The 14,199-nt window shown below is 32.6% G+C and overlaps 1 protein-coding gene across 4 annotated transcripts; it reads left to right on the top strand.

Annotated features, from left to right (window-relative positions):
* Positions 1-8,185: 8,185 nt before the first annotated feature.
* LOC104885001 (protein ELF4-LIKE 4) lies at positions 8,186-10,277 on the top strand. 4 transcript variants are annotated; one of them, XM_010669714.4, is made up of 2 exons: positions 8,186-8,524; positions 9,573-10,277. In XM_010669714.4, exon 2 carries the CDS (start codon positions 9,615-9,617, stop codon positions 9,957-9,959), a length of 345 nt encoding a protein of 114 aa, XP_010668016.1. In that variant the 5' UTR covers positions 8,186-8,524; positions 9,573-9,614; the 3' UTR covers positions 9,960-10,277. The 4 variants fall into 4 exon arrangements, with proteins under 4 accessions (XP_010668016.1, XP_010668018.1, XP_010668017.1 ...); XM_010669716.3 differs by lacking the exon at positions 8,186-8,524 and adding an exon at positions 8,571-9,072; XM_010669715.4 differs by lacking the exon at positions 8,186-8,524 and adding an exon at positions 9,083-9,300.
* Positions 10,278-14,199: the final 3,922 nt, after the last annotated feature.

Below are 14,199 nucleotides of genomic sequence, written 5' to 3'. Positions count from 1 at the left end.
AGGGGTTCTAGAAGTTACATTTTGGACAACTTACTTTAGTAGCTTCCGTTTTGGACAACTTACATTAGTAGTCTATGCTACTTTGTCGATGGTTTTTATAAGCTATGTTTTTACATGAATTTAAAATATAAGCAATATTTCCCCCTTATTAGTTGGGTATGTAGTAGTTGATGGTTTTGGTTGTAAGTTAGTGAACTTTGTTAACCTTTATTATATATATATATATATCTATTTACCTATTATATATATATATATATATATATATATATATATACATATACATATATATTATATATATATATATATATATATATATATATATATATATACTCCCTCTGTTTCCTAAAGATCTTCCCTCTTTCCGTTTAAGGGTGTTTCCAAAATATCTTCCCTCTTTTGCTTTATTCCTTATTTGGCAAAACAGATTTCCCTATATACCCTCTCATGTCACTATCATATGGTCCACCATTACATTATTAATTCAATTTTACTCCCTTTCTCTCTCCTACTTTAACCCCTTTTTATTTGTTTATTTATCTTAACCCTTTTCTCTCTCCTACTTTACTCACCCATGCCCCACACAACTTAATTTTCCTTGGTATCTGTAGGAACAGTAAGTGGGAAGATCTTTAGGAAACGGAGGGAGTATATATAATATATATATATATATATTATATATATATATATATATATATGGATGAAATTATTATTATTACTATTATTATAATTATTATTACTATTATTAACAGATTTTATATTTATTTGGAATGTGCCAATAAAACAAATACGTGAAATGAATATTACCTACCGCTTATTGGTAGGTAATTGTAGCATGGTTCTGATTTTCAGTCATTAATAAATGGTAGGTAAATGGGAAAAACGGTAGCTAATTACCTACCACTTTCACGGTAGGTAGATACCTACCGCTTAATTAGTAGGTAAATCACCTACTGATTAAGGTAGTAGGTAATTCACCTACTGAAAACCCGGTAGGTAATTCGTATTAATCGATAGCTAAAATTACCTACCGATGCATCAGTAGGTAACTGCGGAATACCTACCAAGCCTTTACATACCGACATGTACCCACCGCTTAGCGGTAGGTAATTGATTTACCTACGGTTTTTAATAACCTACCGATTTTTGCGGTAGGTAATAACACGGATTCTTGTAGTGGAACAATTTGATGATTCTACAGGAAACAAGGTACTGTCTACAAACTTTCAAAGTGAAGAAAATCATAACCAGAAAGGAACTTCTGAACACGTCAGTATTGCTTCCTAATTATCAACAAGGATACGGTTACATCTTTGATCAACAAGACACCCTAAAAACTCAAAAAGTAGAAGATTCTACTAGGAAAGTTTGATGATATAATGAAGAGGCAATGTTCTTGTGATGCATCTTCAATTGCAAGAGCATAAGTTTACAACAAAGAAAACAATGTACATAATAATAAGTGAGCATATTATTTTGATTGAAACTAACTTGTTTGTTCCTAGTAAACAGGTTAAAGATGGTTTTATGTTGAACTCACAAGTTCCTGTGGAGCAAAGAGTTCCTAACATGAAATATGTCACTCTGAAAAGCAACAATGGCCAGCTATATGACCTCATTAAAAATAAAGATCAAGTTCAAATTCCTAAAATATGTGAAAAAACTCAATTAATACGTGAAAGCGAATTCCTATGCAAATAGTAGGAAAATGCAGTTCCATACTTCCAGTAATCGAGTTCCTTGCCTCTAACTGGAAGATAAGAAGTACCCATGCTATTCATTCACAATGACATCGACAAAGAAAAACTATACATGTTAGTTGTAAAGAGGAACTACTAAACAAAGGTATTGACTTAATTTGAGGAAACTTTTGTTCATGTAGCCAGGTCATAAGATAATTTTATATTATTTTCTCTTGTTGCTTAGATGGGATTTAGGTTGTTCCAAATAAATTTGAAGTGTGTTCAAAATAATTTTTTTTTTCAAATCTAAGAGAAACGACATCAAGTTTCATCTTGAAAAATGATTTCAAAATTAATAATAATTTTTGTCTTCAAGAGGAATTGACTTAGTGGTTGTATTCGGTTATATGGATAATATTTTTTGTACAACTAACTATTTTATGCAAGGGTTTTTGGTAACCTTATAAGCAAATGTGTACTTGAGCATGACAAAGGAATACAACTACTCTTTTGGATGATAATGATGCAAAGACAAAAACATGTCAAGGAACTTTTGAAAAATGATAAGTATGAGTAAATTTGGAATGAAAGTTTCCATCAGATGTGAAGACATCATAATGGTGGAACTAGCAGTTCAGGAATTCAAAAGTAAGTCATCAAAATCATTCCAGTACTTGAAAGTTAATATGCATGGTGAAATATGACTCAAGGTATGTTGTTAATTCACATTGTATCATGATTTATAAATTACATTGTTAAATTATTAATATGAATGCATAACTTTTATAAGTCTTGATTTCACCTATTCATGGACTGTTTAGAGGAACAAGACTTTATGAAATATGACTTGAGTGTAAACATGTTCTTTTCCAAAAGTTTTGTCGAATTGGGCTCTTACATCTGTTAAAATTAAAGTGATTATATGCACAATAGAGTAGATATGTTACACTTAATTTTTTTGTCGTAAAGGCATACTCACATGCCTGAGAGTGTTAGCGGTCTCATAATAGAAATGTGGATGCTATCAAACATGAAAGTCCTAAAATACCAAAGGTACAACGAAAGAAACCGTGATGGAACAAGATAGGTAAATTCCCATAGTATATTTCTTTAACTTTTAGAGGGAACAAACCTATTCTTAGCAAACTATCATAAGTTCACACAACATTTCTTTAAATACCGTTTGATTAATTAATTTCTCATTTCATTCATATCTTGCCACTTCAAATCTCCTAATTCTCATGTGCTCTAATTTAAATTCATGACTTTTCATGGTTCAACGATGCATAAAGAGTGATAAATGGTAGATACATTTTGAGGGGGAAGTTATGGAAGAAGTGAGAAGCAAGTATTTTGTGATTTATCAATTGATGCTCAGAAGTATATATTATTAGATGGAACTAATCATATAAGTTCTTAATGATTTAAGGAATTGTAAAGAATTCAGGAGGAATAAAGAAGAAATCGATATATATGTGACATTCTAAGAAAGAAAAAATGCAAAAACTTGTAATGACACTCTTGTTTAAAAAAGTAGAAGAAGAAACAAGGGTGATCAAATCTGTATTATATCCTAGTAGTCAATATTTGATATAGTTGTGAAGATGCTTACTCATGAATTTGATGAGAATAGGAACATAAGTGAAAGAATGGAAGAACTTGATTATAAAGATGTATTCGTTCAAGTTTCTTCACTCAATGAGTTCCTCATGGTTGGTTGGTTAGTTGAGTAAAAGTGAACTTGATATATATATATATATATATATATATATATATAATATATATATATATATATATTATATATATATATAATATATATATATATATATATATATATATATATATATATATATGTGTGTGTGTATGTATGTATGTATGTATGTCATGGTGATTGTGTGTGGGGTTTGGCAAAAATTTCAAATGTGTGAGGTGAAGTGATTAACTCTAATGATTGTTGAGAACCTCTTATTAAAATTCTAAACCATATAGCACACAATATATATCAAGTTCCCTCTACTCAAATTGTTCCATAAACTTCGTTGATATTTCGTTGAGCAAGATATTATAATGTCCTATCTCTTAATCCATTCTTGAATTTCAAATCTATTTTATTTTATTTTTTACTTTAATTTTCTTATTTGTCAAGTTTATTCGATTGTTATGAAGTTGGATCTTTAGATTATGAGTTTGAAATTTGTGTAGCAAATGCATCCTATGTTTGAAAATTGAGATTCTTGAGGCTTTTGGACTAACAAGTGTTTAATCATTATGGTGGTAAGTGTAGCATATAACAATATGTGTATATATGATTCATCTAAAACAAATGTATGATGCTTATTGTATGATGCCTATGGTCAACTATAGTTAAGCCTAAATCCTTACATGATGAAAGTTCTTTATATGATGTGTTTATCTATGTTGATATTTCTTTCATATACATGCATGACATGTTCATTAAAGAGGATTAATGTACATCGTTTATTGCTTAATTTGTGATAAGCATTATTTGTTTGTCATCATCAAAAGGGGGAAATTGTTGAATCATGTAGTGTTTTGATGATTGTAAACAAATTATGATTATCTAACTAACATTTGTGTTTGAGATGTGCATATTACATTAACATAAAACAAGTCATGGAAGGTTAAATATATCACATCATGAAGGACTTCCAACAAGTGAAGTTCCTAAAAGAGTTCCTATAAAGAACACAAACAGAGCAGTTCCTAGGTACATCCTAAGAGGAACATTGAATATGAAGGTCCGGAGCAGTTCCTAAATGGAAGCAGCAAGATAACGTTTCAAAGTTGAAACAAGAAGTTCCTGAGCAGGAACTAGGAGTGTGAAGTTCCTTAAAGAAACTAGCCCATCGAAATTTCAGAGGTGGAGCTATCAACATGGGATTCTTGAGTTGGAGCAGCATGGAGCATGAAGGCAGAATATATGCGTTTATTTTCTAGGATTCGTGTAAGTATGTGGAATCGTGAAAGGTAACCGAACAAAGTCAAAAGAAACTCGTGGAAATTAGAGTCAAAAGTTTTTAAGAGTCAATAAGTTTGACGCATATTATTATCTTAACCTATAAGAATTTATTTAGAGTTTGTTTCTCAATAAATCTCTACTTGGATATATATTTTTAGATAATATGCATTAGTTATTTTAGGATAAGCTTTAGTTTTTTTAAAAAAAAGGATAAGTTTTAAATAAAATAGTTTTAAAAAAAATTGATTTTAATTTAGGATTATGATTTTAATATCTTTCATTTATATTTTATCTTATCAGTTTTTGGAAAATAAAAATCTTAGATTGATAATACGTAAAGTGAGTTTTTGTGAGTGCAAGAATTTCTAGGCACGAGTTTTCGACAAACTGGAACTCATGTATTCAGTATTAGGAACACTGATTGGGTATACACCTAGAAACAGTGTTAGGAACAACAAAGTAATTCTATAAACTGAACGTGTAGTCTGGTAGTTTAAAGAGTACGTCTTTTTTTTTGTTTCCTAGTTAGTTAGACTTAGATCCTATTAATTAGGAAGTAAGTTTAGGAAAATATTTTATTTAGATTTTCTGTTTTAGAAAAGATATTATTTAATTTATTAAGTAAAGATTTATCTTTCATATTTTCGATGAAATAAAAATAAGGGATTTAATATGTGAAAAATCTTTTAATAAAGAAAAGGTATTTTAGTTTTCGGTTTCAATTAAAATAAAATTAATAAATTGATTTCCAAGTATACGTTCAATAGTTTACTTGTTTTCCATGTTCTATAACCATGTTTATTGTACATGTTCAAATTAAGTTAGTGGAGTTAGTGGTTTCTTTGTTCCTAAACAATAAACATAATGGAAACATAGAGTTAGTTGTCTAAGTAGTGGGAAGCTACTGAAAAAGTATTCAGAACAAATTCAACTATAAATAGAATGTCTAATTCAAGTTTTAAATTGTATGACTTGTGTCATTCCATAAGGTTTGGCTTAAGGAATAATGTTACAAAAGATTTATATTTTGTATTCCTCGTTTTGAGTCAGTTCCTGTGAATTTCAAGTTCCTATAAGTGCTATGTTCCATTACAGTTCTTCAGTTTCTACATACCATAGTTAAACTAAATCATCAAATGTCTGTAATATTTGAGTTCGGGGTTATAGGGTTTGAGTGAGCTCTTGTAATGGGGACTTAGTTAAGAGTTTGAGTGAATTCTTGTATCAAGTTCGAGTTAGGAACTTTAGTAAGTTCTTGTTATGTATGCGTAGACTTAGGGTGAAATCTATCTAAGGGTGAAGGGTTTGAGTAAACCTTTTGTAAAGAGTTATGTGAACTCTTGAAAGACTTAGAGTTAGTCTAGAGTATAGAGTGGAGATTGTGAGAGAGTTGGAGTTTCGAGTGGAACTTCCATATGTAATAGGTTGAAACAGAGGATATTTCTTATTATAGTGAAGAGTTTAAATCCTGAGGAGGACGTGATTTTTCTTCTTGTATTGAGACAAGAAGTTTCTATGTAAAAATATCTCTTGCACTTTCAGTTCCTTATTGCTTATCTTTTAAATTCCGCATTATTTAGGCAATAATAAGTTCCACACTACAATTCACCCCGCTCTTGTAGTGTTCCTAGTGAAATAACATTCTTCATATTACTTTGAACTTTAAATTAACTAATTTTCATAATTAAGAGATAACATTTAAGTTACAAATATTGAGACAACCAATTAAGAGTACAAAAGAATTAATTTGCTTCATCAATCGAGACGAATAAATGACAAAACCATAACATTTTACAAACAAAAAGAGATTCAAATCGAAAATAGATCATCGCTAAAAGTATCAAATACACAAGCAAATATCTCATATACATCACCATATGATAATTGAGACCATGAGGCAAACGCGATCCACCAAATCCAAATTTCTCATCAATCATCATAACATTTCATCTATCCTTTGACAAACCATATGACATAAACAACAACTAACATCGAAAAGTTAAACAAATCATTCAACAAAACGTCGAAATTTCATCTACAACCCTAGTTGGAAATTCGACAAACTCGAGCACGATCAAAAATCGATGAAAATCCAAAGAAAAACAAATTAAGAAGAGAAAGAGAATCGGACATCCGCCATTAAATTCAATGGCGCTTTGAAGCTCAACGAAGAATTGCGAACTCTGTGAATCTCCGGCGCAGATGTACTGTGAGTCAGACTAGGCAAGCTTATGCAAAGAGAGAGAAGCTCCGGTGAGCAAACGGCGGCGGAGGGTGAAGAGAGACGCAAAGAGGAAGAGGGATGGGGCTTTGATGAGGTGAGAGGGAAAATCGGGGACCGGGGAGGGAGAATAAAAGTTATTTTTGTTTTGGGACGTGTATGCATGTATGCTGCGGTAGAATTTCTCCCAAGTGAATAACTGGGCCTACTAGGGATTGCGGTTAGCCCAAAAACCACAACCCTTCAATCATGGGCAGCGGTCAACCCCAAAACTGTGACCCTTAATTTATAGAGGGTTGCCGTTTTTTGGTTAATTGCAACCCTTCACTATTAAGGGATGTGTTTTGTAATGAACCGCAACCTTTGTGTTTTTTCCACTAGTGTTATTAACCTTTTTGAGCAAGAAAGAACTTTACTATAAAAGGGAGACAACTTTCCTAAAAAATGACATGTTTCCCTTTAGGTTTTCCTGTTTGGGAAATCACCAACACTATAAAAGAAGCCAGTGTCATCGATGATCAAGTCTTCAATTCTAACCTACTAAAGCCATATCATCTCTCTCTACATGTACTCACTTTCTGTCTCTACCTCAATCACATCTAACTCGATGTGTCGGAGGGCGTTCCCGAAAAAATTCACGGGCCATTGTTTGTGTTTTGCAGGATTACAGGTGACAAACTTGGGATTTAACTTTTTCTCGGGATTTCAGACTCTCAATAACACTTCACTCTTTTGAATAGTTTCTAGGTAGAAATAGAAAGCTTTGCTAACGGGCAAAAACACAAGAGTTTGGGGGATAAATTATCATTCTCGTATTTTTTTTTCTAGTTTCACTATGACAATAAAAGTAATATTAATCCTTTTTCATTTCTCAACTAAAAACTTTTAAAAGTTCAGATTCTTAACAATAAGTATAGTCAAAATTTAAACCCTTATAAATTATATTTCATCGCCACAATATTCATGCTTGATCTAAACAGCAAATCCAAAATTTAATAATTTAAATTGATTGGGCAAAGATTATCATAAAAAGAGTCCAACAAAAACCAAGTGGACCCAATGTTGATGGCTTTAGTACCTCACAAAGCATTTAGGAAAGTGTCCAAACAAACAAGTGTGTTTAAACCTTATGCTCAGATCTAACTATCTAAGCCATGGATCATGGATGCATGTAGATCCCACCAAATAAAATAAGTTCTAATACTAAATTATCCCATTCCCATCCCAATTTTTTTTTTTTTATACCCCATAGGTAGACTATTCTTAAAGCCTTATATATACCTCTAACTAAATAAATTTGTAAACCTAAGTAATAATAACAGGTGAGAAATTATTAAAACAAAAAACAAAAAAAAAAGAGAGGAGAGAGAAAGATCAGGATTTTTTTTAGACAGCAGCGTTCGAGCGTGACTGTCAAATCTACATATTCTCTCTTTATTTATATTTTTCTCGCATTTTTTTTTTCTCTCAAAAATTTTCACAGAATTCAGGGTTGTTGTTGCTGTTGTTTCTTTCCGGTAGATTCGATTCAATTTCAATCGCCGATCTTTTTTTCTGTTCCTCGGGAATCCCTCGTCTGTCTCTCTCTTTGTCCCTCATTCAATTTCTGTCTTCTCCTTCCAGATAATGTTCCTGATTTTCAAGGTACCAACACTCAAATTATACTATTTATTTTCTACCCTTTTAAACTTTTAATAAGTGTGACTCCAAATAAAACTGTTTTTTTCTATAAATATCACTTAATAATCTCCCTTTTGTTCTTTACTGGGTGTTGTTCTTTTATCATCAGTTCTTCGTTACTCCATGATTTGCACCTCTTAATTTCTCTTGTTCTAAATTGTTCGTTTAATTTGAGTCACAAATTATTTTGGGAGGATTAAAGCTTTTTTATTGTATGTAAATGGGCATTTTCAACTTTTTTTTGAAATTCAAATCTCAGGAATTATAGGGGTTTTTACTTTATAATTATGTGATTTACTGTTTAGTTGGAAAAATTTTCAAAATTCTTTTTTCATGTATGAATTATGTGGGTTGAATTTCTCTTATTTTTTTTGTGATTTTTATTTTGTGGGTTTAGTCTGCAATTATAGTACAATTTAAATGGGTTTCAGCCCATATCTTCTGCTGCATCATTGACTGAGTGTGTTTCTGGGGTTTGATAGAGATTCTTCTTTGAAACTGTGAAACTTTAGGTGGGTATTTCAGAGTACATTTGAAAAAGGTTCCCTTTTATGGAAAATGGGATCTGCTTTTCACATCTCATCATGCCCAAAAAGAATTTTTAATAATCATCTCCCCAACCCAACAGTTAAAATCTCCCAATAATCCAAATTTCTCCCTCACTTTGGGTTTCAGAAAAAAAATCAAAAATTACAAAAGAAAAAATTAAAAGTGAAAATGGGTGAATGTTAAAATCTATGGTAGGGGACATGTCATGATTTCATCTTTGTCTCTTTTGTACAATTTTTTTTTTGGGTTTGTAATCAATTGTTTTAACCCCTTTATGGATTTGAGTTTCTGACTATGAGGAGGATATGATTATGATTAATGGGTACTAATTGTTTGATTTGTTAAGATTGTGATTTTGATGTAATTGTAGTAGTAGTAATCAATTGTTCTGTCCTTTGATTTATGTAAATACTGTTCATCTTTTGCTAAATGTATAATTTTTATTCTTGTTATGTTTTGGCAGTTTGGTGAAGTACAACTGGTTTTGTTGTGAGTGGTTCTAAAAATGGAAGGAGACACATTTTCAGGACTTGGAAATGGTACTCAGATAGACAGTAAGGTATTACAGACATTTCAGAAGAGTTTTGTGCAAGTTCAGAGTATATTGGATCAAAACAGATTGCTGATCAATGAGATCAATCAAAATCATGAGTCAAGAATTCCAGATAATCTTTCCAGAAATGTTGGCTTAATAAGAGAGCTTAACAATAATATTAGGAGGGTTGTTGACCTTTATGGTGATCTTTCTCACACCTTAACTAGGTCTATGGAAGCTTCATCAGAAGGTGATTCCAGTGGTGCTTTAAAATCTGATGCTAAAGCTACCCACAAGCGAAATCGGCCCGGTTAGCTTGCTCCTTGATCATTTTTAGGTGTTTTAATTCTTTGTCTTTGGTGGGCATTAAGCAGAAATTAATGCATAGATTATGTATGTGCATTGAGGTAGAGCAAAACAAAATGATTTAGAAGAGATTTTATTACTATGTAACTCTCCTGTATCTGAATACTTCTTTCTAATACTCAGTTTACTCAACTTTTTCCCCCATTAAAAAAGAAACCAAAAAAAATCTCATGAAATAACTCTTCATAGTCTCTATGGATTTGTAACCTCTTTGTAACTCTAAACCCAGTTGAATTAAAATTCAAGCTTGCTTCTTTAATTTCATTATTTTGTTTCGTGTCAAAGTTGGTTTGTTTGATATATATATATTTTTTTTTTAGTGATGTAGCATTGTGTAAGTCAATGAATGGTCCAAGGAAATTAAGTCTTTATGGAATCACAGGGATAATGTTATCATGTCCTTTTTTAAGTTTTCTTGTGTGAATTATGATTAACTTTGCTTCATAAACTATATATTAAAATGTTGTTCTCTTTACTTTAAGATTGATGAAGGATTTTTTTTTTAAAACAAAAGAAAAAGTAGTTGATCAGTATGATGAATATGATATTGAAGTACATACTGGGTTTCTTTCAGTTTGTTGAAAAGGCCAAAAATTTGATGTGGGTTTTCTCCATGAATCCTATTTTGATTAAGATTTGATGATTTAAGTTCTTTTGATGCCAAAATTCCCCTTTTTTTCATCTTTCTTGAACATGAGTCTTCTTTGTTCAGAACTGAAGTTGAAGAAAAGTGGCAGATACTGTTTGAAGGCCCTCCTTTGAAAATCAATTTTACCTCACTTTACCTGTGAGAGTGATCAGTTGATCACTGATCACAGTTGTTGTTCCATCTCTTAAAAAAAATTTACTATAGGTTCTTTTTGTTTTTTGTGTTTGGAGAATTCAAGATAACAAACATGCAAATACCTCTGCAAAGATGCTCTGAAACAATTGGAGGAAAGCAGCTTTTTTAGATAAATCTTTTTTTTGGTTAACAATCACACACCACCACAAGAACAGAATCTAAGATAAAGGGGATGATTAGCTTCTTTGACCAAAATTAATCTTTTCTGTCTCTTTTTCTTGCATATTTGCAATTCGCCCTTTTCCGTCCTCTCACCAATGATATTATATCGAATGGAAATCTAGTAGTTCAAAATAATTTTAGAATTGAAAAATATAAGTCCGGAATCATTTTTGAACAACTATAAGTAATATTCATCTTATTATAATAATATAGGAAAGAAATACAATGAAGTTTATAAACTAGTACTCTACTCTACCAGTTTAAAGGAAGTACTGTGTATCACAGGTAGCTGAAAAGCTATGATGCACTGGAGTAGTTTTTATAATGAATAGACATACAAACAGTGAACCCCAACAGTATGACAAAGGGGCCCAGATGGACTCTTTTCTAATTGGGAATTGAAACATTTTCCCATGCTTATCTACCTCTTTTCTCTACTTGGGTCCTTCTTTTTGCTGCTTTTCCAATATTTCCTTCCTTTATTTACTACCTTTTCATCATAATTTTTTTGTGATTTTTGACATTTGATCCTTCCTTTCTACTACTCCTTAATGTTTAATGCAAGTAGATGTCCTTTTGTATTTTGGTTCAATTGATTGATACCAAAGTCCCCACCCCTTACCTTCCAACCCCAAAAAACAAAGGGTTCTAGCACGGAGTTCTGTTGGTAGACCCCCATTAATATTTATCAAATTAGATTTGTGTTCTGTTTTGATGTGTGAGTGAGGCTCTTTTGAACTCAAATTAGCTAACTCTCTTCCTAGTATCATGTTATCCTATCATTTCACAACTCACCAAGTCACTCACTACTTCCCAACTTTGAAATGGGATGTATGATGTATCCGAAACTAGTGAGCATATTATGATTCAATGTCCACATATTTATCTTTTTATTTTGATAGAAAGGTGAACACAAATAGGAGTTCTTCTCTCAAGACAATATCTAATTGATCTAAAGTCTGAACTAAAAAAATAAAAGAAATTACAATCAAGGCAAGGGTTAATGTCTTGAGCAATCGTAATGGGGTGGCCAACGTCGAGGAAGGTGAGATAGTTAGCATCACAATAAATATGTTTGGACATGGATGTTACAATCGAGGCAAGAATTGGTGTCTTGAGCAATCGTAATGGAGTGGCCAAAGTCGAGGAAGGTGATATAGTTAGCATCGCGATAAATATGTTTAGACATGGATGTTCAGAATTACATTAGGAGGGTTCAAATGTCATCAAATGGGTAGTAGCAATTTGCAATGGTACCTATCTTGCAAAACGCTAGTGATACGTTGATAATCATCTCCAATAACAAGATGAGTACACATTTTAGAACAACGGTGAGAGAGAGCGAGCTAGAGAGAAAGAGAGCGAGAGAGTGTGTGAGTTAGAAACTTTGAAGCTGCCTTATTTCAATGGCAAACTGTTCGCTCGAAAAATCACAAACCTCTTCCCCAAATGGCCACCAAAACATGCTTTATCGATCATCTACGACTAGTTATCTCCACCTCATCACTTGGTAAAATCTTCCAAAATTATGAAACTATAACCAATATGTTTATCCCACAGAAACTCAGAACCAACCGCAGACTTTGATTTGCCTTTTTCCAGTTTCACAATGCTTTAGCCCTCCAAAATGCCATCGATTATGAGAATGGTAGAAAACTTGAATCGGATCGTATCTCTTTAATGCCAGTAAAAAAAGACCTCTTATTTTCTCAATCTCCTTCAAACCAATACAAACGTCCTCCCTCTCCTCGTGTAAACCAATCTAATTGCCACCAACATCTTCCTTACCCACTCCATAAATATACACCCAACCTAATACATAAAAATACCATCCTCATATTGCTATGAGAAGAAAATAAAACTTACAAGGAAGCTGCTTTAGCCCACCAAGCCATTACAAAAACACCCCATCCCCAACACCATCCATCAAAACCCCATAAATTCAACCAAGACATGTTAAAAAGGAAACAAAAAATACCTTCCCAAGAAAAAGATCCAACCCCAGATTGTTTTCAATTTGAGCCATGTTTAGTGAAAAGAATGAGTTCAAAAGTTCTCGGTGAAAAAGTAGAGCAGATTCGTGATGAACTCAGTGTTCACGGTCATGAGGATGAACGATATATCACCCTTAAAGGGTAAAAAAACGATAGATGATGATGAATTGGAAAAAGTGTGGTTGTTGCATCGTCCATAACATCTAACCAAATACATAGCATAATTGTGGCAGAAGGAGTCGATTGTTTAACCATAAGCCAATGGGTGGAATTTTGCATCTCATCACCTTTTCCTTTATGAAGGATAAAAAAGCCATAGTTGATAGCAAATGGCTGAAAATTTAGTTTTTAGGCATTGAAAATGTCAATTCATCTAGCTCCTCGATATTGAAAGAAACACGGTTAAAGGTGTATGGTGTCCCTTTGAGAGGATGGAGTTAAGAAAATTTTCATAAAATCAGATGTGTATTTGGCCGGGTTTTGTCAGTTGATTCTTCGAGTTATGACGATACCATAATACTCATCATATCCAGTTTTTTGTTTCACATAAATTGCAAACTTCTCATGGATATTGAGGGAAAAATGTGCAAATTTTGGGTATCTGAGGACCCAAGACCTCCTCACTCTAACGAGTCCATTAAAAAAAAAAGCTTCGAATTACAACTTTACACGAGGAACATTCGGATGATTCCACCGACAAGTCATCGCCGGTTGCTAAAACCCCGATTTATTAACCTTCCGACTATCCTACCAAGATTCTTGGAGAATCCCCCATTACTAATTAGCACCTCGAGACTCCAACCAATAATGACTCAATCATTGGAAACCATCAAAAGACAACTCTGCCTAATAATGACCTCATAAATAACCTTTTTGTCCACATTTTGAGTCCCTCAACTCAAATCAACCAACCGTAAAAAAACCTCCTCATTTCCCCAAGCCTGTCCAGTCTCATCCATCAACCCCAGGAAGAGCTCAATCGACTACTTTATCCCCTTCCTCTCTTGTATCCAAAGATGGGCTTGAACTTGGGCCATATTCCATTAAGTCTAAGCCTCATCCAAATCCCAATTATTCATCTAAGTCTCTGAAATTCCCTTCATCACCTATTCAAACCTCAAATGGTTTTGGACCGGTTCTTAAGCCCAATCGTCACTCCTCATCATCTTCTATATCATCCGGGCCCATA

Source organism: Beta vulgaris, chromosome 8 (genome assembly GCF_026745355.1).
Source record: "Beta vulgaris subsp. vulgaris cultivar EL10 chromosome 8, EL10.2, whole genome shotgun sequence".
NCBI lineage: Eukaryota > Viridiplantae > Streptophyta > Magnoliopsida > Caryophyllales > Amaranthaceae > Beta > Beta vulgaris.
This window is presented reverse-complemented; position numbering and strand designations above follow the sequence as displayed.